This window comes from Chelonoidis abingdonii, chromosome 2 (assembly GCF_003597395.2).
Source record: "Chelonoidis abingdonii isolate Lonesome George chromosome 2, CheloAbing_2.0, whole genome shotgun sequence".
In the NCBI taxonomy this organism is placed as follows: domain Eukaryota; kingdom Metazoa; phylum Chordata; order Testudines; family Testudinidae; genus Chelonoidis; species Chelonoidis abingdonii.
The window spans coordinates 79,537,529-79,562,147 of record NC_133770.1 but is presented as its reverse complement, the minus strand read 5'-3'; the positions used below and the strand labels follow the sequence as shown (position 1 = coordinate 79,562,147).

The 24,619-nt window shown below is 40.0% G+C and overlaps 1 protein-coding gene across 1 annotated transcript in view; it reads right to left on the bottom strand.

Annotated features, from left to right (window-relative positions):
* The window catches only part of STT3B (STT3 oligosaccharyltransferase complex catalytic subunit B), a 92,763-nt gene that overhangs the window by 19,055 nt on the left and 49,089 nt on the right, over positions 1–24,619 (bottom strand). The window contains exons 6-9 of the mRNA XM_032784155.2: positions 5,312–5,410; positions 3,995–4,141; positions 1,372–1,420; positions 453–607 (exon numbers count right to left, since the gene is read on the bottom strand). Of these exons, the coding sequence (XP_032640046.1) occupies positions 453–607; positions 1,372–1,420; positions 3,995–4,141; positions 5,312–5,410 (450 nt within the window). The remainder of the gene's footprint in view (positions 1–452; positions 608–1,371; positions 1,421–3,994; positions 4,142–5,311; positions 5,411–24,619) is intronic.

Sequence of the window (24,619 nt, the reverse complement as noted above, 5' to 3'; positions counted from 1 at the left end):
TGTTCCAGACCTTCACTAGTTTAATTTGGAAATTTTGGAATTCACTAAGAGATTATATGATTTAAGTATTAACTAAAAAATTAGGTTCCCCACCCCTGCACTCTGGCCTCTTTCATGCTGGATCAAAGGGCTGGAGCAGAATTAAGGGGCCTTGAAAGCCCTGGTTTAGGTTGGTACATTGAACCATATTAAGAAATGTAATATTTTCAGTCCTATTTCTTGGAAAATATTTTATCATCTCCAGTAAATCAAATTGCTATAAATTGTGTTCAACGCTACATGGCAACGGCAAACTTTACAAAAAAGTGTCTTTATCCAACAACACAGTTGTTGAAGCCTTCTTCTAATACAAAATGCATACCAACTTTATTATGGGATGCAAAGCACACCAAACGAAGCAGAACTTTGATGAAGACAAGATTCTAGAAAATAATTTTTGAATATCTTCTTACCAAAGACTCTTTCATCATTGATGTTCTTGATACAGAACCACAGCCCTGCTGGGAAAGTACACACGAGAATATGCAGATCAAAAAAGAAGGAAACCCATGTTGTAGGCTGATGCTCAGACACAGAGGCAATGATCGGGATGTGAATTTTCGCATACCTTGTTTAAAAAAAATTCAGTTCAAATTATTTTGAAATGATGAAGTTGCCAAAATTGTATAAATCAGAATTCTAAAGCAAATTTAAAAGTAAACATTTTAATTTAAAATGGTAAGACTTTATTCAGCAGAAATTTGAGGTACCTTTTCAATATATAGTATGGTCCTATATCTTATGATATTCAAAATAGAATTATTCACAGAGACTGGACATATGCCTATGCATGCTAAATGTAAGAGTGTTAAAAACCTGTGTGTGAGATAACTGTCAAAGATTCACGTACGTTTTGTGCAAAGTCTGCTAAGTCTGTACATATTGCACAGGTATAACTTAAAGGTGCCCTATTTTTTAAAAAAAATCTGTCCCCAAATGTTAATGGAACATTTTTAATGATACTGTATGTTATAGACACAAGTGTCTCAAATCTCAGTTGGGGAATATTTTTTTGGTTCAAAGAAAGAGTTCCACAGAAGTTACAATCTTGATAGGTAGGTGGCAACTATTTTAAAACTATCTACAAACATCTAAAAGAGGCAACATTTTGAGGAACACCCTCTCAATTGTCAATAAGGGAAAAACTCAGTAAAATGTCAATGTTTGGAACTACATTGGTCACAGTTTCAAGACAGGTTATGAAAATGCACTCGCCAAACAGTTTGTAGAAAATTTATATATGAGCTTTTATTGATGGGAAGGTGGGATGGAAAGTGTGTGATTTATATTTCAGCAGGACAAATAATGCACAAGTCCTCTATCTCTACTTACCCGGTGTCCCACAGTGAATAAAACCTCCCACTCCATGGAGCAATGTAACCTGAAAAAGTCAAGGAAAAAACTAATCTGCTTAGATATTTAATTATAATGATTTAGCTATTTCTTCAGATGTCTGCATAAGTATATATATTTCAATGAAAGTTTAAAACAGTTAAAAAACCGTAATGAAAGCCCATATAATTTATGGAATTATTTCTGTCAAACAGACTTTATATGCATAACTAATGATTCTCCTCTTAAGGAACTAAGAATTCTCAGCCTTACAGGACTTACACTATATGTCATGATCACTCACACAGCTCAACAAATCATGAAAAGGTGGAGTACTAGTGAAGACACAAGTTCCAAAAATCAAAGAGTCTACAGCATTTGGAGAAGGGAGTCATTCAATCAAAATAAAACAAAACAGACTACCTAAATACTCCCCTTGCAAAGTACTGTTCCGAAGTCATCAACATTTCATCTAACATTTGATTTCTATAATGCCATCACTGCAGTATCTACATGCAACAGTGAATGCATACTAGTATTCGGACACCCTGATAAAACCTTATGTAAAAGAGTCAGGCTTTTTGAACATGGCTCTAACACAAAAAGAAAGCAATGATACTGTAGATCTCCAGGCTGAAAGAACTTTTATTTTATTTTTCCTTCCCCTGTCATATTTCAATTTGTCATTTAATGAAAACACAGAAAAGTACTAAACTGAAGTATGAAAAATAAAATTTCACCTTTTAATCCATATGGCTTAATGCATGGAGTAGGAAAAAGTTCTCTCAAGTCTGCATGTCAGCTGAATGTAACTGATTCAAAGTTTTAATCTCTTATTCTGTAACAGGTGGTGGTGAGGGAAAATTTGTGTACATGAGTTTACTTCCCCTAAACCACAACTTCTGTTTAATCATAGAGATACATATATTTACCCTCTGTTTTCAATATTATTTGTTTTACCCTCTATAAATGGATGTAGAGGTGATTTAGTTTTACTATTACTAAATTGAAATATATTGTAGGTTCCTACAGAACTGCTCACATGTATCTGAAGGCAGATCACAATCCAGCAAGTTGTGGAAGCATCTGTTAACATCTATGTGTGTTCTTTTTGTAACTTTTCAGCTCAACAGCAAAACAAAAAGATTGCTGTTACAGCCTTGACCACTGAAGTCAGCAGCATTTTTTTTTTTTTAAAACAAAACATCATGTTACAAATTCATACTTCAATTTGTAAACCAATTAGTAATGTGTGAATTCCTGATCCGATGACATCAGGGTTCTGACTCAATCAGTATGGTGTACTGGCACATCTCTTTCTTACTGCCATATTTTCTAGAATTTTAACTTTTATTTAAAAATGTTTTTAAAGTAACTCTAGCAGTTAAGGTTGCTGAGATAGCATCCTTTACACTGCACTCATGTTTTTGAGGCTATGCCTGCATTTGCAGAAGCTGAAATAGCTCCAGAGGTGCCAACTGTACTTTCATATCACTGAGTGCTAACTCAGATATTCAATTATATTTTGGCATAAGTGACCAGGTCTGAGAGACATTGTCTACCTCCCTCTCCATATCAAAAAGATATGACCAAGGAGCATAAAAAAGCATAGCTGGGCATCTCAGGCACCCTCAAAGGGGAGCCAAACTCAACAAGCCTAGTGGGACACACAAGCCTCACCTAGTGGAAGTTAAATCCAAAGTACATAGAGTCCAGGAGTTCACATGGACCCCAAAGAGAGGGAGTCAAACCCAAAGAGCCCTGAAAGTCTGCATGACCATATATTGAAGATCTGCACAATAAATTGTGAGCAGCATCACTTGTGGGTGAATCTTATTTTGGGGCAGGGCTTGGAAGAGAACCATTACCTTTCTGTTCTGACTTCTTGACATTATCAAGCGTATCCCCAGTTTTCACAATTTTGAACTGTACAGTATACTCTCTCTTTTTTACTTTTCCCCCCAAAACCTAGTTTATCTGTTCCTTTTCATTGTTTGAGAAAATAATGATTTACAGTAGTTTACAAAGACAAGGGACAAATTACAGTAGAAAACTACACGTTTCCTAGATTTTGACTTTTTTCTTATATAAATTTGAACTTCTATCTTCAGTGCACTGTGAAGAAGAAAACACACAGGCTTCAAATAATACAGACACGCGCTTGCCTCATTTAAACATCTTCCAGATGTGTAACAGAAACGATGAGTTAGATACTTTTTCTTTTAAAAGCAAGAAAACATGTCTAACAACCCACTATATGCTTAACAGATTGCCACTGACCAACTGGAATTTCATTATACTGATATCCTCTTTAGGTTTTAGTTATCTATTTTAGGTTCAAATCTGGATGAGGTCACAATCTGGGTGATGATCTCATCCTAGCCTACATCAGACATTTGATAACAATCACAAAAAATCCTGTCCAGGAGGCCCAGAGTTGGAACAACAGTGTTTTACAGGACAGGCCTAAAGAGTAGTAAGTAACAACTACCTAGAATCTGTTCACATATTGTTTAGTTTTAGTCAGACAAGAATTATTCTTACCCATGCTAATTTAAGAGCATTCTTCACCTTTTATCTACACTTTGAAGTACACACACAGTTCTCATTTGAGGTCTCTTACCTGTATATGTCAAATAGATGACACTAAGGAATACAACACCAGCAGCTAGAGAGACACCCAAGAAGAACAAGGTCTGGAACTCTTGCTTTGTTAATCTGTCTCTCAAATACTGCAAAAAGGCATAGGCTTGCAACAGTGCAAACACACCTGGTTAAAGAAAGAGGAAAATTCTTGTTTAAATTCTCCAGTAGAACAAGTAACAGCTGGTAGAGCTGTGGAATCCTTTCACCACGGCTTTGTCGACACTAGCACTTTTGTCCGTCAGGGGTATGAATCCCCCCCCTGACCGACATAAGTGTCACTGACAAAAGTGCTGGTGTGGACAGCGCTATATCAGCGGGAGACGCTCTCCTGTCAGCATATAGGGGCTATACGGGAGACCTTACAATGGCGCAGCTGCAGTGGTACAGCTGTGTTGCTGTAAGGTCTGTAGGGCAGACACAGCCTATGTTGGAATTCTGGGAAATACACTGTATGACCTTTTAAGACGACTACTGCAATGCTTATTCTGGCCAAGAACCCATTAACACCTATGCTCATTTGATACGTGATCCACAAGACTAATTTGCAAGTTAGATCACTCATGTATCTTTAAAGAATTAAAAATGTTGCTCTTGATAAAGGGAAGGCACTCCTCTACTGAGGAGTCAGGGGACACTACTTCCCATAAGATTCCCAGTTTGTCGTCATTGGCACTTGTTCCAATGATCCATTCTGCAAAAAACAAACACAGGTCTGAAATGAAAACACTAGATGGTCTGCATCTTGGCACAAATTAAAGTAAATTTTCATACAAGAGGAGTTGACTGACAAATTTAAACTATGAATACAAACATGTAAAAATCCCTCACCTAGAATGTTTCACACTAAACTATTTCAGAAAAAAAAATCAAAGATTTTAAATTATTTATAAATTCAGTTGTTCAGAAGAAGTTATATTCCACCTACCAAACATTCCAAATACACAACTGTTTTTGACACTTAAAAGTCACATTACGTTCCAAAATTACAGTTGATCTAGTCACCAATACATGACTTCAGATTGAGAAAAGATCTAGTTTAATACTGGTAAAATGTTTACTACCTCCATTAACATACACACAAAAAGGATAATGTAACAATTAAAAAGGCATCTCCCCTGCTATTTATTAAATTGTAACATTTTCTATCTGTATCAATTTAATTAGATAGCATGTTTCTCTTTAACAACTTGCATAATACAAAGGAGGCAAACAGCAACTTTTTTACTAAAAATTCATGGGATTCTTTGATGCATTAAAATTTTTGGAAATATTAAAGAAATTTTAGTGTTCCTACCTGCAGCAGCCATGTGCTCACTTGTTCTAATTGGCTGAAAGCCCACAAAAGGTATCTGCATGGATAATATTAAGCCCACAATGTAGAAAGTGCTATATGCTATAGAAGAGGAAAGAGGAAGAGTATGAATTACTACATAATACTTCAAAAAACCATTTCAATTTTCCTTTTATCCCCATCTGTAATGACACATAATATAGCAGAATTACATCATTTAGGTAGTTATAGTATTGATTTATACTACACACTATTTTTATTCACATTTATCCTGAAAAGATCTTAGCAAGTTTCACAACAGGAACACAATCATTAACAATGGCTCTGGAGAAAGCAAGGACACCACTGTTACTAATTGCACTAATAGAATTTACATGGACAATAAGAACATCCAGAGTAAAATATTAGATAAAATTAGGAGCATTTTATTTTTAAGGGACTTCATGCCATCATGCTTCGGGACATAAACCATCCATTACCTGAAGAGAGTTGGGAGAAACTTTCCATTATGAGCAGGTTATTCCATCACTGTCCACTACAAGATATCTTACACATTTCCCTGTAGCATCTAGTACCGGCCAATATCAGACACAACATTGAACTAGCTGGATTACTGGTCAAATGTGGTATGGCAATTTCTAAGCACGACTAGTATTATGCTCCTGCTTTTAAGAGCCTACCGGAGTCTGAAAGGATTATGGATTTCACAATGCTAGTAAATGTCATTCAGTGTAGTTGCCACGAAAAAGCAAGATCATGGTGCTACTTTTAGTTTGTTTACGGCAGCCTGAACTTAAAGAAAAAATAACTATATATAGCTACTATGCAGCTGTAGAATAATTAGCACAACAGGGCCTCAATCTTAGTTAGGACCTCTAGGCACTCAATTAACACAAATAAATACCACTGGCATCAGAGATTAAACAGATCAAAAGTAGCAGTGAGAGAATAAAGAGTGGTTATTCCTCTCTTTAAAAGCCCATTCCTCCACCTGACCCCCATAAACACAACCCGAGTATCTCAGCTTTTAAACAGATGTGGGTAATAAAGTTTAGATGTGGGCTACCAAAATGTGTCTCTTGGCCAACTAGACTACAGTGTAGCAAATTAATGTTTATCAAAAAAAATTACAGTTAATTACAAGACAAAAACTATATTAAGATACAGGTAAAAGTGAGAATACACATCTATAATTTAGGATAAAATACGTTAGAGGTACATTGTATTTATCCCCACAAACAAGCATTATAAACACAAAATACTCAAAGTGAAGATTAAATTTAAACAGAAATCTAAGCCTATTAAGTTGCCTTACCTTATCAATTTTTTTTAAATTTTCCCTTTATTTTTTTAGTATCTTATGTTTAAGACAGTACTCTACTATATTTGCTTTTTTGGGGGGGAGGGTTGTGTCTGCTGCTGACTGATTGCGTACCTCCAGTTCCATATGAGGTGTGTGGTTGACTGATCAGTTTGTAACTCTGGTGTTCGTAACTCTGAAGTCCTACTTTACAAAATGGGAAATGACTGCCTAGGAAGGAGTACTGTGGAAAGGGATATGGGGATTATAACGGATTATAAGATACACTATTGACTCATATTTAACACTGTTGCAAAAAAAAAAAACACAAAACAAAACCAAAAAAACTAACACACCACCACCCAAACATACTGGGATAGATTAGAAAGAGTTGCCAACAAGACATGAGAAGTAATTCTTCCATGCTACTCTGTGTTGATAAGGCCTCAGTTGGAGTATTGTGTCCAATTCTGGGTGCCACATTTCAGAAAAGATGGGGACAAATTGGAGAAAGTCCAGAGAAGAGCAACAAAAATGATTAAAGGTCTAGAAAACATGACCTATGAAGAAAGCCTGAAAAAAATGGGTTTGTTTAGTTTGGAGAAGTGAAGACTGAGAGGGGACATGATAACAGTTTTCAAGTAAATAAGAGGTTATAAGGAAGAGAGCGAAAAATTGTTCTTGTAAACCTCTAAAGATAGGACAAGAAACAATGGGCTTAAATTGCATCAAGGGTGGTTTAGGTTGGACAGTACTTCCCAACTGTCAGGGTATTTAAGCACTGGAACAAACTGTGCTGGAAGATTGTGGAATCTCCGTCACTGGAAGTTTTTAAGAACAGGTTAAACAAAAACCTATCAAGAATGGTCTAGTGATTACACAGTCCTGCCTTGAGTGCAGGAGACTGGACTAAATGACCTCTCATAGTCCCTTGCAGTCCTACACTTCTCTAATTCTATGTGTAGCTCCGTAGATAGGTAAGTACAAACTGCCTACGAATCACTCTTTCCCCTTAAATTACTCCCCCTCCCCATTTGAAAACATACTTCAGTATTAAGGTGTCCACAACTAAATGCAGCACTATATACTTGTACCTCACTGGCTTGGTAAATCCCTGAGATATGCCATTGCTTTATCTTCTTCCTTTTATATCTCACCTAAGACTGCACCCATAGCATCAACATTCCATTTTGAGACTTCACATCAACAAATACTCATTAAGAAAATCTTGTCATTAGTATTACTCTTAGCTCACTTTGCTTCCCCCATCCTCAAGTGTACAGAAGTTTAAATTTCGGCTGTCTATTAATCACAGTTAACTCACGCGATTAACTCAAAAAATTAATTGCAGTTTTAACTGCACTCTTAAACAACAGAATACCAGTTGAAATGTATTAAGTACTTTTTAGATGTTTTTCTACTTTTTCAAATATATTGATTTCAATTACAACACAGAATACAAAGAGTACACTACTCACTTTATATTATTTTTATTACAAATATTTGCACTGTAAAAATGACAAAAGAAATAGTATTTTTCAATTCACCTCATACAAGTACTATAGTGCAATCTCTTTATCGTGAAAGTGCTACTTACAAATGTAGAATTTTTTTGTTACATAACTGCACTCAAAACAAAACACTGTAAAACTTCAGAGCCTACAAGTTCACTTCTTATTTACAATGTCACCATAAAGTGAGAACAGGCGTTTGCATGAGGCTTTTGTAGCTGGTATTACAAGGTATTCACATGCCAGATATGCTAAACATTCATATGTCCCTTCATGCTTCAGCCACCATTCCAGAGGACATACTTCCATGCTGATAACGCTCATTAAAAAAGTGTTAATTACATTTGTGACTAAACTCCTTGAGGGAGAATTGAATGTCTCCTGCTGTTTTACCCACTTTCTGCCATATGTTTCATGTTATAGTAGTTTTGGACGATGACTTAGCACATTGTTCGTTTTAAGAACACTTTCACTGCAGATTTGACAAAATGCAAAGAAGGTACCAATGTGAGATTTCTAAAGATAACTATAGCATTCAACCCAAGGTTTAAGAATCAGAAGTGCCTTCCGAAATCTGAGAGGGACTAGGTGTGGAGCATGCTTTCAGAAGTCTTAAAAGAGCAATACTCCAATGTGAAAACTTCAGAACCCAAACCACCAAAAAAGAAAAATCAACCTTCTGTTGGTGGTATCTGACTCAGACGATGAAAATGAACATGCGTCGATCCACACTGTTTTGGATTGTTATCGAGTAGAACCAGTCATCAGCATGGACGCATGTCCTCTGGAATAGTAGTTAAAGCACGAAGGGACATGTGAATCTTTAATGCATCAAGCACGTAAATATCTTACGACGCTGGTTACAAAAGTGCCATGCAAACACCGGTTCTCACTTTCAGGTGACATTGTGAACAAGAAGTGGGCAGCATTGTCTCCTGCAAACATAAGCTTTTTTGTCTGAGCGATTGGCTGAACAAGAAATAGGACTCAGTGGACTTGTAGGCTCTAAAATTTTACAGTAAAAACTTTGTTATCTGGCATGTTGGGGGAATGAGGCTTGTCGGTTAATAAAATATTCTGGTTAACTGAGAACTATACTTATCAATGGAATACCAATTTTCAAAGAATTAGAATATAATAAAGTGAATAAAGTATAAAACACAATAGTACAGTATGCAGGTATTCACCAATCCTGTAGTAGTACTGCACTGCACAGTGGTTGGTTTCTTGAAGCACTTAGGGTATGTGTACACTACCCAGTGGAACGGCAGGCAGCGATCGATCCAGCGGGGATCAATTTATCGTGTCTAGTCTAGACGCAATAAATCGACCCTCCAAGCGCTTTCCCGTTGACTCCTGTACTCCACTACCACAAGAGGAGCAGGCAGTGTCGACGCGGGAGCATGGTGAAGACACCATGGTAAGTCGATCTAAGTACGTAGCTGAAGTTGCATAACTTAGATCGATCTCCCTCCCCCCCCCCCCAACACAGACCAGGCCTTAGGGTTATACAGGTAAAGTTTTCTATACAATAGGTTATATTATGACACTACATATCACTATGGGCAGTGCATGGCATACACCTAGATCATTAAAAATACACTTAACACTAAAACTATACTGAACATAGTTTAATCTTTGATGATTCAAAAGGCACTTCAGGATCTTGCAGCGCCTCAGGGGCATCATTATCAACATCAATTATCGTTGTAGATGTAGAAGGTGTAGGAAATTGGTCTGAATCTATAATGACCCTATGACAGGGGTGGGCAAAATGTTTGGCCCGACGGCCACATCTGGGAATAGAAATTGTATGGCGAGCCATGAATGCTCACAAAATTGGGGTTGGGGTGCAGGACGAAGGGCTCTGGTTGGGGATGTGGGCACTGAAGTGGGGCCAGAAATGAGGAGTTCAGGGTGCGGAAGGAGATTCTGGGCTGGGGAGTGGGCTGCGGATGGGGGTGCAGGCTCTGGGGTGGGGTTGGGGAGTTTGAGGCATAGGAGCATGCTCCAGGCTGGGATTTAGGACTGTGAAGGGCAGCAGGGGAGGGGGGGGTGAGAATCAGGGCAGGAGAGTGGGGAGGGGCTATGGGGTACAGGTTCCCGCCCAATGGGAACTGCAGGGGCTGCACTTGGAATGGGGCTAGAGTAGAGGCCCTGGGCTGCTACTACATGTAGAAGTCAGAGGGGGGGTCATGCTGCTGCTTCCGGGAGCTAAGTGGCGCAGCCCCTGACCCTGCTCCCTGGGCTGGAGCACCAGAGTGGGCAAGCCCTAGACCCCACTCCTCAGCGGGAGTTCAAGGGCCAGATTAAAATGGCTGGTGCGCTGGATCCGGCCTACGGGCTGTAGTTTGCCCACTCCAGCCCTATGACAAAGCCTGGAAGCTGCTTTTTTGAATAAACCCCTGGTATCAGCTTGCCTACTTGTCTTCTGCCTCTTTTGCATAAAAGTAGAGTGCAGAATGAGCAATTGCATAACCTCGTGGGTACTATATTAGTCCCAGATACTAGACTGAAGATTTGTATTGGGAGATATCAGAAATGCCAGTTAACAGAGATTTCTGGTTTATAAAGTGCCAGATAAAACAGCTTTTACTGACTTATTTTTGAATGCAGGGATTTTTTGGTATGTAATTCTACATTTGTAAGATCAACCTTCATGATAAAGAGATTGCACTACAGTACTTTATGAGGGTGAATTGAAAAATACTATTTCTTCTGATTTTCACAGTACAAATATTTGTAATAAAAAATAAATATAAAGGGAACACTGTACACTTTGTATTCTGTGTTTTAATTTAAACCAATATATTTGAAAATGTAGAAAACATCCAAAATATTTAAATAAATGGTATTCTATTATTGTTTAATTGCAAGATTAATTTTTTTAATCATGCAATTAATTTTTTAATTGCTTGACAGTCCTACTTTAAATATATTAGTCTATATCTTTTTAGAATATCTCTACCCTTTATCATTCAACCTAGACGTACAAGACACTTGTTCGTGAAAGCTGAGTCCCTACTCTTTTATTTCCTAGTTGAAAGCTGACTGACTAGCTCTCTCAGTTCTGAACCTCGGAAGTTGGCACCTTAAGGGAAAAATGGTAAACTAGCCACCTAGCTGTTCATCACAGAACGTTCCATAATCATTGCTCTCCACTATTGGTCACTCTAACTTTACTTAGCATCAAAGGATTCTCCAAAACAGTCAGCTGCTTCAACCCCGGCTTCAATTTTCTAGACATTCCTAAAGTAATTCTTGATTACAAACACTATCTGTTCCAAGGCCACTTATAGTAAGCTGAAGCTTTCACGCAACTTTCAGGATAGACTTTAGCCTTCTTATCATTTCTTCTCCTGGCAACTGGGGGGCAACACACTGTCTATCACTTTTTCAAATACTCTGGTCTGCTTTCTTGCTACAGTTCCAATCCTGCAATGAGCTCCCCAAGGACGGATCCATAAACCCATACAAAGTTCCACTGAGTTAAATGAGGTTCCTTCCACACAAAGCACATAGCAGGATCAGGTCCTATATTTATTACAGGTATTTCTGTAGCTCTTAGGAGCCCTTATAAGGAAGTAGGCCTCTATTGTACAATGCATTGGACAGAGAAGTAGCTAAAAATAACCAGACGCAACAATCAAGATGACTTGCCTTTTTGTTTTTTTGTTTTTTTTAAAAGAGGCTTCCTTTCAGTATTTCATTTTGAGACCTTGGTCTGGCTACTATTTTATCATCTGCTATGTCAAGGGAATATATTTTTGCTATAATATACCAATTTTCAAGGAACTGATATAAATCATTCATAACACCATGAAAATGTTGCAACGCTGCCATCCTGTGGAATAAAAGTAACTGACATTCATCAGTGCATGTCATATTTGTCTATTAAACTATCTCAATATAAAGCATCACTTTTAAGCCTCCTATATTATTGTTATGTTTTCTACACAATTTATTCTTCCCCCACTTTATTCCCCTCCCCACAAAAAGTTTGGGAAAGTCAGAAAGCGTGACCATCACAGTCAGATTCTCCCTTTCCCAGAAGTGCTTAAGAATTCTTGAAACAGAAAAAGAAAAGCTGGTGCACTGTGCGTGCTCTATTTTGATACTTCAGTTCACACTATTATTAAAATTCCTCCAAATCTCTTCATGCTCCGAGGATCCCATACCCAATTTTTAATCTCAACTGTATTCCACCTTTGAGATTCCACAACAAAGGCAACACATATTCCTGTTTAATCCAGAAGTGACAGTTACTTGCATGAAACTCTCCCCTCTCTGAATTAAATACAGAATTTTCCATATGGCTACCAGTTCCCTTTTACCTGGAAGAGAAAAAAACAGCTAGGCTTCTAAATCAATGATGTTACTTGATTAGAAATCTATACCAAAGTTTGTATAACAAGAAAAAATTGTCAAAGCTCCAAAGTGCATAGATTTTAAGGCCAAAAGGGACCATCTAGTCTAACATGCTGCATAACAGAGCTCAATAAATTCACCCAGTAACTCCATAATGCCCTACTGATTTGTATATTCTTTGCAAGAACAAATAATCATGTACTTTAGTAATGATTTTAAAAACTAAATAGGTCACCACATTAAAAAAAAAAAATTTTTCCTATGGAGAATAAGCAACTTTCACAAACCAAGCTTTGGCACAATTTTAGTTGTTGTGCACTGCACTAAATCATGAGAGAATAACCTCCTGAAAGTATGATTTCTGCAACCAAATCTATGCAATTTTACACTATAATTATTCACTTCGATTAAAGAGTATTCTAAACCCAGAAATATTAACAACTTAATCCTAAGGCAAAAAAAGTAAAAACCGATAGGCTGAAGTCAAAACACTGATATGTTTAATAATCCTGGGTTTGTTTTTTAAAATATGCTGCTCTTCAAATTACACAATGCTAGTCTAGAGGACAAGAAATAGGTAATTTTAAATCAATCTTCCCCAGATTTAAACCTTGAATAAGTGTGCTGGCTTAGTAAATAAAATTGCAAAAAAGGTTCAGAACTTGAAAACATAATTGCAGAGTGACAATCACAAGTTAATAATGGAGGCAGCATCACAGACCCTCAAAGTTGCATGTACTGTGTCTGCATTTGTCAATGGCTTCCCTTGCAAACATATAAACATACAATGCAAACTATTAAAAAGTGTAGTAAATCGGAATCCTTTGTGATCTCAATTATTTTAATAAATTGTTGCATAATCACGAATTTCTGCTTCTAGTCTGAAAAGGTTGCTTTCTTATTCAGATATTGGTACTGCATTGCAATTATAAGAATTTGCTCGATCTTACTCAATGCATCATTCAGATTCAAATAGAAGTCACTGACCTTATACCAAGATTAAAAAGGTATCAGTAGCTTGACCTCGTGTGTTCAGGAGCAGTCAGCATGAGTTTAGAATCCAGATTCCAGCGGATCAGTAGATACACAGTTGACACCACTGAAGTCTTTAAACCATGATTTGAGCCACAGGCTATGGATTCTCATTACAGGAGAGGGTGGGTGAGGTTCTGTGGCTTGCAATATGGACGTGATCAGACTAGATGATCACAAGGATGCCCTTAAATTTTATGAGTCTAAAGTTTATGAATCACTGATCCATTTGCCTACAAAACATAAAACATTCCCAATCCTGGAAAAAAGTTCATGTTCTGGGGAAAAAATTGCCTGATAAATTATTTTGAATTATACTGCAAGGCAAATTAGATTATGCCTCATTAAAAATGGTTACTAACCTTCTGTAACTCTCTTGTTCTTCAAGATGCGTTGCTCATGTCCATTTCAATGTAGGTGTCTGTCTGCCCAGAGCAACACCACTGGAAAGTTTTTCCCTCAGAAGTATCTGTCGTGTCGGCTCTTGGGCTCCCTGGAGCCATGCCCTCATAATGCTGGTATATAAGCCCTGCCACCCGCTCAGTTCCTTCTTGCCTGCTAACTCTGACAGAGTGGCAGGTGGGTGGGGGGGGAGTTTGGAATCAACACGAGCAACATATCAAAACAACAGTTACGGAAGATTAGTAACCATTTTTTCTTCGAGTGCTTGCCTATGTCCATTCCAATGTAGGTGACTCCCAAGCAATTGCGCAAGTGGAGGGTTCAAAGTTCATTGGCACGCTGACTAACGCCACTCAGCTGAAACCCACATAGTGTCTAGCTTGCTGGGTGATGGCACACTGGGATGTGAAAATGTGGACTGTCAACCATGTTGCTGCTCTACAGATGTCCTGAATTGGAACTTGTGCCACGAACACCACCACCAATGCTTGAGCTCTTGTAGAGTGAGTTGTCAGCGGAGGAGCCGGGACCTTCACTAGGTCATAGCATGTGTGGATGCAGGCAGCAATCCACGATGAAATTCTCTGGGCTGAGACTGGACAGCCTTTCCTTCTGTTTGCAATGGCTACAAAAAGCTGAATGGATTTCCAAAAGGATATAGTCTTATTTGATGTAAAAAGCTAGTGCATTCAGCGAGTGGAGCCTTTGTTCCTCCCTGTTAGCATGTGGCTTTGGTCAGAAGATGGTAGGAAGATATCCTAGTTATTACGGAATTGTTAGACCACCTTTGGCAGGAAGCCTGTGTGCGGCCGCAGCTGAACACTGTCCTTGAAGATGACCTTGTAACAGTGGTCCTGAAGTAAGAGCTTAGCTCTCCGAGACCCTTCTGGCATAAGTAATTGTGACCAGGAAGGCCACTTTCCATGACAGGTAGAGAACACATTGCCAGCAGTTCAAATGGGAGTCCTGTTAGCCTTGCCAACACCAAGTTGAGGTCCCAGAGAGAGAGAGTGGCTGGCGTACCTGGTGGTATAACCGCTCCAACCCCTTAAGAAAATGACGGACTGAGTTTGAGAAGACTGACCAGTCATTCACCTATCGGTGAAAGGCCAAGATTGCAGCTAGATGAAACCTAAATAGATGATATTGTTAGGCCTGATGATTATAGATGATATTGCTGTTTAAAGTGGAGTAGGTAATCCAGAATGAAAGGCAGTGCATGTTGACTGAATAGGCGAAACCTCCTTTTGCACTAACCAGATCAAGACTCTCTTCCACTTTGCCAAGTAAATGGCTCTAGTGGATGGTTTCCTATTCCCTAAAAGCACCTTGGGAACAGGTTTACAGCATGCCTGTTCTGCAGGGTTCAGCCATGGAGTTTCCCCACTGTGAGATGAAGAGACTCGATGTTCAGATGAAGCAGACAACCAGGTCCAGAAACAGAGGCAGGCCGTGTTCACCAAGAGATCTAGGAGGACAGTGAACCAGTGCTGATGCAGCCAGGCCAGGGCCATCAGGATAAGATGGATCCTGTCCCTTCTGAACTTCAGCAGGACCCCAGTATATGAGAGGGATGAGAGGGAACGCGTAGAAGAGCTGGTCCGTCCAAGGGAAGAGAAAGGCTTCTGCAAGTGAGTCTGGGCTGTGGCCTAAGGAACAGAAGTGAAGACACTTCTTATTGTGCTCTGTCACAAACAGGTCTACTTGGGGAGTTCCCCACCTCTGGAAAACTGTGCTAAGAATGTCTGGGTGAAGAGACCACTCGTAATGGGTGGAAAAGGATCTGCTGAGATGATCCACTAACTCATTCTGTGACCCCAGAAGGTAGAAGGCTTTGAAGTGGATCGAGTGGATTATGCAGAATTCCTACAGGAAACTTTCTGGCATAGGGGAGAGGAGCATGCTCTGCCCTGTTTGTTTATGTAGAACATTGCTGTCATATTGTCTGTAAGGACCGACATGCAGTTGCCCTCCAAGTGGGGTGGGAATGCCTGGCAGGTTAGGTGCACTGCCTTCAGTTCCCTCTCACTGATGTGTAACAAGAGCTCTTCCAGGGACCAGAGGCCCTGAGGGGCCCAAAGTGAGCCCCTATCCCATTGCCAATGCGTCTGTAACTAGAGACACTGACAGTTGGGGCCTTGAGAATGGGACTCATGCATACTGTCCATGAGTACAGCCATCAAGACGGTGGCAATCACCGACGGGGGAAGCAAGACCACACAGTCCAGATGGTGTCAGCCTGGTGCATACACCAACAGCAGCCAAGACTGGAGAGATCTGAGCCATAGTCTCGCATGTTGCGCAACATAGGTGGCATGATGCTATATGCCCTAGGAGCTTTAGTCAGTTTCTTGCTGTTGTGATGGGGTGATTCCAGGGGCTCTCTATGAGCATCCCTAAAGCTCTGAACCACTTTTCTATCAGAAAGGCTCTGGCCTGGGTCAAGCTGAGGACTGCCCCAAGGAATTCTATCCTTTGAACTGGGAAAAGGGTAGATTTCTGCATGTTTATGAACAGCCCCAGATCCTGGAAAGATGACTGTATTAACTCCATATCTGCCTCCACCTGGGCCTTGGACCGAACTCTGATCAGCCAGTTGTCGAGGTAAGGGTAGACCTGAACCATTGTCTCCTAAGGAAGACTGATGATTCATGAATACTCGAGGGGCTTCTGACAGGCCAAATAGGAGCACAGTAAATTGGTAGTGCATGTTATTCACAACAAATCATAGGAACCTTCCATGTCCTCGTAAGCTCACAATAAGAAAATAAACATCCTTCAAGTTGAGGGTGGCGTACCAGTCCCCCGGATCCAGAGATGAGATTAAGGAGGCCAAGGAGACCACGTGGAACTTCAGTTTCTTCATGAATCCGTTGGGGTTTTGCAGATGGGTCTGAGATCACCATGGGCCTTTGGGATTAGGAAGTAACGGGAGTAGAACCCCCTATCCATTAATTCTTGTGGAACCTCTTCCACAGATCCTGCCCTTACGAGTGACTGCACCTCCTGTGCTAGAAGTTGCTCATGAGAAGGGTCTCTGAAGAGGGACAGGGAGGAAAGAAGGGGAACAACTGAAGTTGTATCCCACTTCTGTCATGAGTAACACCCAGCAATCTGAGGTAATTTGGACCCACCCCTGACAGAATTGGATAACCGGGCCACAAAAAATGGGGGAAATCAGATACACATTGTCCTTGTATACTGTCCCCAAGTGGCCCATCAAAAGGCCTGCTTAGACCCCACTGATTGTCTCGGGGGCGGGGGGGAGGAGAGAATACAACAGGGCAGACGAGGACTGGGATGGAGGCCCCCTCTTATAGCCTCTACTGCTTCTCCTATAATAGTCTTGTCTCTGCTGTGGTGGGCAGAAGAGGGCCATCGGTTGGGGCTTACAGTGCTTCTTGGGTGGAGCCGGTGTATGCAACCTCAGGGATTTCAGGGTTCCTCTAGAGTCTTTCAGACTATGCAGCTTTGAGTCTGTTTACTCTGAAAAGAGCAACTTGCCTTCAAACGGAAGGCCCTGCACTGTCTGCTGCACCTCATAAGACAACTCCAAGGACTGAGGCCATGAGCTTCTCTTCATACCCACAGCCATAGATCGGGCACAGTCTGTCGCATCCAAAGCTGCCTGGAGGGACACTTTTGCCACTGATTTCTGCTCTCCAACTAGGGCCGAGAACTCGCCCCAGTCTCCTGTGACAAAAGCTTCTTGAATTTTGCAGTTGTGCTCCAGGAACTGAAGTCGCAGTGGCTCAGGCTCTCTTGCTGATTTGCCACCAGTTGAGTACATCTTTCTGCCAAAAAGATCTATTTTTTGGTGTGTCTGGCCTTGGGAGTCAGCCCTTGACCTTGATCCTCTCACTCATCTACCACTGAAACAACCAGAGAACCTGGTGGGGCTATGTGTGCGCGCAGGAATTTACACTCATTGGGAGGAACAAAGTACTTTTTCTCCATTCTCTTTGGAGTAGATTGCAGGGACACAGGGGTCTGCCGTGAGGCTTTGATGGGGTCCACAATGGCATCATTCAAAAGTAGAGCCACCCACAATGGCCTTGTGTCCACCAGGTGTGGAAGGATTTGGAGATCTCCTCCACTTGGATAACCAAGTTCTGGGCTACCATATGGAGGTGCTCCTGGTGTGCCCTATAGTCATCCTGAGAAGATGCTATACTTGTTTCCATCACCACCACCTCATCAAGAGAGGAGAAAGAGGAAGACTGTAATGTCAGGGGGCCTTGTTCCTTGTCCTCTGCAACAGATGGGTCTCATGTGTAAAGCCCTGAGCGGATACAAATTTATATCCACAGAATTGCAGGGGTCTCCTGGGAACTGCTATGGTGAAAGGAGCAGAACGTGGGGTTGCTGCTCCCATGAGCCAATGCTACGCACCAGCAGCTCCTCCGGCGCAGCTGTACTGCTTGCAGCCCCATCCCCAGTGCTGCTCCCGTGCCTTCCACGCAGCTGAGTCTCCTGTCTGGGGGGGCGTATGAGCCACTTGAACACAAGAGCACAACCAGGGACAGCTGCTGGTGACCCTGGGGCCCGCCCCAGTGGGTGGGACTGGAGGCGGTACAAGCTGTGCTGAAGGAGCTGCCGGCGTGAAGCGCTGGCTTCTGGGAGTGGTGGCCTCACGTTCTACTCCTTTCACCGCTGCAATTCCTGGGAGAGCCCTGCGGTTCCATGGATACCGATTTATAAATTTGTATCCACGCAGGGCTCTCCTCATGCGGCCGGGTCTTGCAGTTCGGTACCAGACTCAGCACTGAGGCCTGGTCCCTGCTCGAAGGGAGGTGGCAGGGAAGCTCTTGACTCCGATACAATGGAATAGGACCTCTTGAACTGTGAACCCTACACTGCTGAAAAGCCCAGGGATTCCAAATGGCCAGGCTATCGGCGGAATCCTGTGGCTCATGTCAGCTGTTGGGTATCACCAATCACAGCAGTATCTGCTCCTGAGAGAAGCATATGACTTCGCCTCAGAGTCTGACTCTGAGAAGTCTTTTCTTGGTGACCAATGTTGGACCATCATGGCCTGCTTGCCTTTTGACAGTACCTGGGGTCTTGGTGCCTTGGTGGTCCTCACCTTTGATAATGCTACTGTCAGCTCTCGAAAGGTGGGAGCTGGCGGTACCAAGAGTGATAGCAACTCCCTCGCTGCCTCAAACCTCCAACATGGATGATAGTGCCAGGGCTGTCAAACTCTGGTGGCTCTCTCTTGGCGGAGAGTTCAAAGATGCCAGACTCAATGGCACTCTTCCTGGGGCCAGAGTCAACAGTACTGTACACAACATTGATGTCTCTAAGTGGCCCAGCATGAGTCACACTGTCAGTGTCTTTATGCCCTGCAGACCTCAGAGTTGGGGAACCGTCCTGGTCAGTTTTTCTCTGTTTACTTCTTGGCACTGGCAACTGAAAGCAGTGCCAAGAGTCCCGTCCCGAAGATGAGTGAAGTGAGCGAAGATGAGAGGAGCACTGGAGATGAGCATTGGTTCCACGAGTTCCGAGCCGCATAGTACTTTCTCTGTGCCAGAGAAGCGGAATGGCACTATATCTCCCTTAGAGACACCACGACACTTCTTACTGAAGCCTAAGTACTCAGTGCCAAGTCAACGTGACCCAAAAGCGGATGAAGCGCTGCCTCCATAAGGAGGAACTTCAGTCTGGTGTCACTGTCCTTCTTAGTTCTGGGCCTGAGCCCTTGCAAATCCTGCAATACTCCTGCACATGGCCTTCCTCCCAGCTACTTGAAGAAGCTGGGGTAAGAGTCACTAACTGGCATTGTTTTATGGCACAATGCACATGGCTTGAACCCCAGGGACAAAGGCATACCCCAGTGCTGGGGAAGGGCTAACACTGTTAAGCAGTGTCCGCCATCAACTAACTAAAACAAAAACTCTAGAAAAAGAACTATTTACAGATAATCAACCAAGTCCACAGGGAGATACTTGCGGAAAAACACAAAGACAAGCAGCAGTTCCAGTGACAGTTATGAGTGATAAGAAGGAACTGAGTGGGCAGCAGGGAAATATATACAGCACTATGAGGGCGCAAAGCCAGGGGGCACTAGAGCCGACCTGATAGATACCAATGAAGGAAAAAACTTTACAGTGGCAGTGCTCGAAGAAGAATCTTTTTTTAATCAGTGTATGGACATCGGTATAAAAATCCATCACATGGGTTTTCAATATCTTATGGTGGCGCTGCCAAAACACTGACACATGCTTTACTGGTTGGCATGTTCATTTAATTACAAATCCAGGATTTAAAATATAGAATAAAACAATCTGAATTACTATAGGTCTTTTGAATTTTTTTTTTTTAACTACCACTGCAATGCCACAAAGTTGCAGATATTGCTTCAGCCATTGCTATCTGTCTCAATCTATTAAATGAATTTTACATGCACCGTGATAATGCTGAGAGTTAAAAAGTGACGTTTGCATTCCAGTGAATTATTAGGCATTACAAACACCGTCTCATTTGCAATCTAAGACCATTCTTTATTCTCCCAAATTTGTTTGGGCTTTTGAAAACTGGTTCTCTTATCTATAATGGCATGTCAGAAAAATCCACTTCTCTTTCCAGCAACCTTCACAGATAAGCCTGAATATTTTTGATATTTTTAAAAATGTGCTATTAACTACACCAAAACCCTCCCATATACTGAAGTCATGATTTGATATCAGATACACATGAATCATCTGTCTGTATGAAGCCTTTAACACACTGGGATCTTCAAGATATAATTTGTACATTAAAAGAGCAAGAATATAGTGAAATTTCTATCATGCTTATACCACAAATATACACAAACTCTGTACCTCCCGATCTTCCTGTACATTAGGGTTACTTTGTGTCTCTAGGCAAATAAAGCAGTTTTAAAGGTCAGCAGACCAGACTTTCAGAGGTTTTCTCCTTTTCCCTCCCCCATAACCAACCCTTGGATGGCAAAGGATGTGGCATTGTTGCACCTATTAACCAGTAGCCCTCAGTTTGGTTTAATTTCCATCAGTAAGCAACCTGGTGCAGACACCCCTCAGTATCAGAAAGGTATAAAGATAGATTACTACTTCTCAGTCACAGCTCAGGTATTCTATCAGCATTTTCAACTGCTTAAAAACAATTACAGTTTTAAATACTGCAATTATTTGAGTTTGACTTCTCTTCCACGTGTTCTTTTTCTCTAGAATACTCAAGGGTAAACACGATGACAGGTAGAGGAAGTGATATGTAACTCATGCTAAGTATAGATTTTCCTTGTTATATAGGGCCAAAAAGTGGAAGGAGGAGGGAGAATCATATTGTTTTTCTATCAAGTGATGTTGCAATTACGTTACTCTTATCTTCTTATAAAAAGGATTCTTAAAAGACTGGATAAAGGTAAGTACACAAGGAATTGTAATATTGATTACTGTTGGTAACTATGGTTTCAGCACTTAAATGAATCTCTATCACTATTTTAAAATACTGTAATTATGTAGAATCTCTACGCTTTTTCAAATGCCTTCTTTCAGAACAGGAGTTTGAGGCTTTCATGATGTCTTTGGGAAGACCTCAAAGGGTCTAAATTAAGATATACACGTATCAACAACAGGGAAAGTGAAGTACGTTTTTGGGTAGGCCTTTGGAATAAACTGCAATGAACTGAAATTAGTAGTTAGATTCTTAACTTTGGACATATCTACATTATGGTGCCATAGCTATGCTGATGCAGAACTTTACCATAGATGCTCAATGCAAGGCGTTTTCCTGTCACTGTAGTAACTTCCACTGCCCGAAGCCACAGCAGCTAGGTTGATGGAGGTGTTCTGCTGCTGACCTAGCGACATCTATACAGGGAGTTTAGACTGGCATAACTACAGACGGCCCCCGACCGCCATAGCTATGTCAACCCAAGCATTAAACGTAGACCAGACCCTTGTTTCACTCAGTGAAGTCTGGTTAATGCAGATACAGGCACTACTCAAATGGGTCTTTTTCCCTCCTCCTGCCTCAGTACCTTTAGTGACCTCTCACTGCATAGAGCAGGTCAGACTCCTTTTAAAACATTTATATCTGTAATTTTTTACAAAAGAGAGGGGAAAGAAGAATTATAGAAATATTCACCTTATCTGAAGTACAAATTACAAATCTCATTTCCAGCATGAGTTGCTATGTCCTCATAATTTTACTGGAGTGCACACATTGTATAATACTTTATAAATCCCTCAGGAAACTGTTTATTAAATTATTCTAGTCACGAACATGTACATTTTTGGATCTCAGCAGCATTGCCTGAGTTGAAAAGTAAAGGTATGACCAAATGAAAGCTTCTAATTTTATAATGCAAACATTTCCAACTATGTATATAACAATCGACCAAAAAACCAGCATATACATGGATCAAAGAATGCATACTATTACTAATGCTCTGTTTATCCTGATTAAAGTCCCATTAAAATCAAGTTGACATGAAAAATGAGATATTACATAAAGCCTGGGGGGAAAAAAATCAATACTTTCTCTTATTACTTCACTTACCAGGAATTTAAAAAGTAAAACGAAGACTAAACCACACACCAGTGACTTGATAACATGTAAAACTATGCTGCACAAAACCAACTAACCATAAAGATCAGCTCTATTTTAGAACAGATGTTCTCTCATTCTGTTAATGGCAAGAGAGGTCTTGCTTACTGCTGCAAAGCCAAAGTCACCAGATGTGAAACAGGACTGAGTAAAAATGTGCAATAAGCTTCACTAAATTTAATATAATTTTACAAAAATACATATACTCTCTTCTATAATTATCTTTAGTTTACAAATTAATTACACTCTTAATAATGGTGAAGCCTGCAATACTAGACAGCTTTGAAGTAGTTAAGTCAAAGAGAGGTTCACTATGCCCCAAGGTGGATAAAAATTGATTTCACCTTTTTAAAACTGATTTTGTTTTTAGAATTTCAATTAAAAAAATTAAAAAAAATAAAGCTATGTAAAATTAAATTTGAAATTATGATAACCTATGTTAAAGCTTAATCTAATAAATTACTTAAATTAAATAAATATTGAAGCAGAACATATATGCAGTTCAAGTTTTAAAAAGAGAAACTGCTGAGTTTGTAAAAGTCACTGGCTAAGCACCTGGAATCAATTTGTTGAAGTGCTAAACCAGCTTTTGATAGCAGTAGCTTCTTCTGCAGGTGCAGACAGAATATTTTAATTTCAGTTTATTCAACTAGTGTTCAGTGATTAGTTCTTCATTCAAAGTTGAGAAACAAATTGGGAGCTGGAAAAATAGCATTAAAGCTGGTTTTCCTCTTCAAATCTGAGAAGAAGTGTGGTGAGAGGAGAATTATCAGTTCAAAAATTGTGGCGGACATGCTGACCAGAAACAATTACCGTATATACTCGTTCATAAGCCGAATATTTTTGGTAAAAAAGTGATGCATTAAAGAGCAGGCTTATACACCAAAATTTGATTATTTTAAACTCTATGGAATCATTGAATTTAATATCTAATACATTGTTGTTTTGTTTACCTGGAGCATCTGCAGGCATGGAGCCCTTCAGCTCCCTGTGGCTGTGCCCGCAGATGCTCCAAGTAAACAAAATGTCCCAACCCACCAGCGGCTTACCCTGATGGGCCAGGAACCAAAGTTTTCCAACCCCTGAAATATAGGGTCGCCATATAAAAGAATCATACAGTTTTTGCTATTTTTACCTATCCATTTTGGGGAGTCGCCTTATAAACGAAAAGGCCAATGAACGAGTATATATGGTAGTTCAATTCACTAACAATTACTAATAATGAATTAGCTATTTTTAAATGCAAAACATGATAAACTTAATTTTCTTCCCCTATGTATCCTGCACATTTAATACAAGTTTATTTAACTAATGAAAAACAATTTTAAAATGCTGTTTTTATGCATTTTTAATTGACTTCCAAGTTTTATCCAAATGCCGCTTGACACAAACCAGGAGTAAAAAATGAATCTAGTAAATAAAAAGTGTCATTCTCCACTTTCTAACATAATAAAAATATGTAATAATTAATAATCTGAATAAATATATTACGCTACATAACTTCTTAAATAAATATGTATAAACAGTGTATCCTCTTGGCTAGCAAAAACTATCACCAAATTATAGCAGCTAATGAGACTCAATTAATTATCTAAATCAAGGTTTTCTGCTTGGTGATTTAAATCTACTTTGATTTAAATGAATCCATCCTGCTATATCTATGAATACAACAATGTAAAAAAATTCAAGCTGCATAGAATGTATAATGATGTATTTTTTTTTTAATTCTTCACTGAAAATGTATTGATTTATTGATTTCTATTCTGTTAGAACAAAGTGTGCTAGAAACTGTATGCATGAAGAATCCCTGCCCCAAGGAGCATACAATTTTACAACCTTCTGACTACATTTTAAGCTTTTGCAGAGTTTCAATATTTATTGCTCAATGACAAACCATGAAAACACTTTCATCATGACCAATGTATATACATTTGTTAGTTCTGTCAGTGATTTATATAAAAACATCATAAAAATGCCAAGCAGATAAATTAAATACTCACTAAACACTTTTTACACATCCTTTAAAGTGATGAAAAGGGCCTCCTCTGAATTCAGTGCATTCTGAAGGATTCCTTTGGATTTGACAGACTCCAAGCCAGGGGCAGAAGGGGGAAAAGAGGGCAGAGC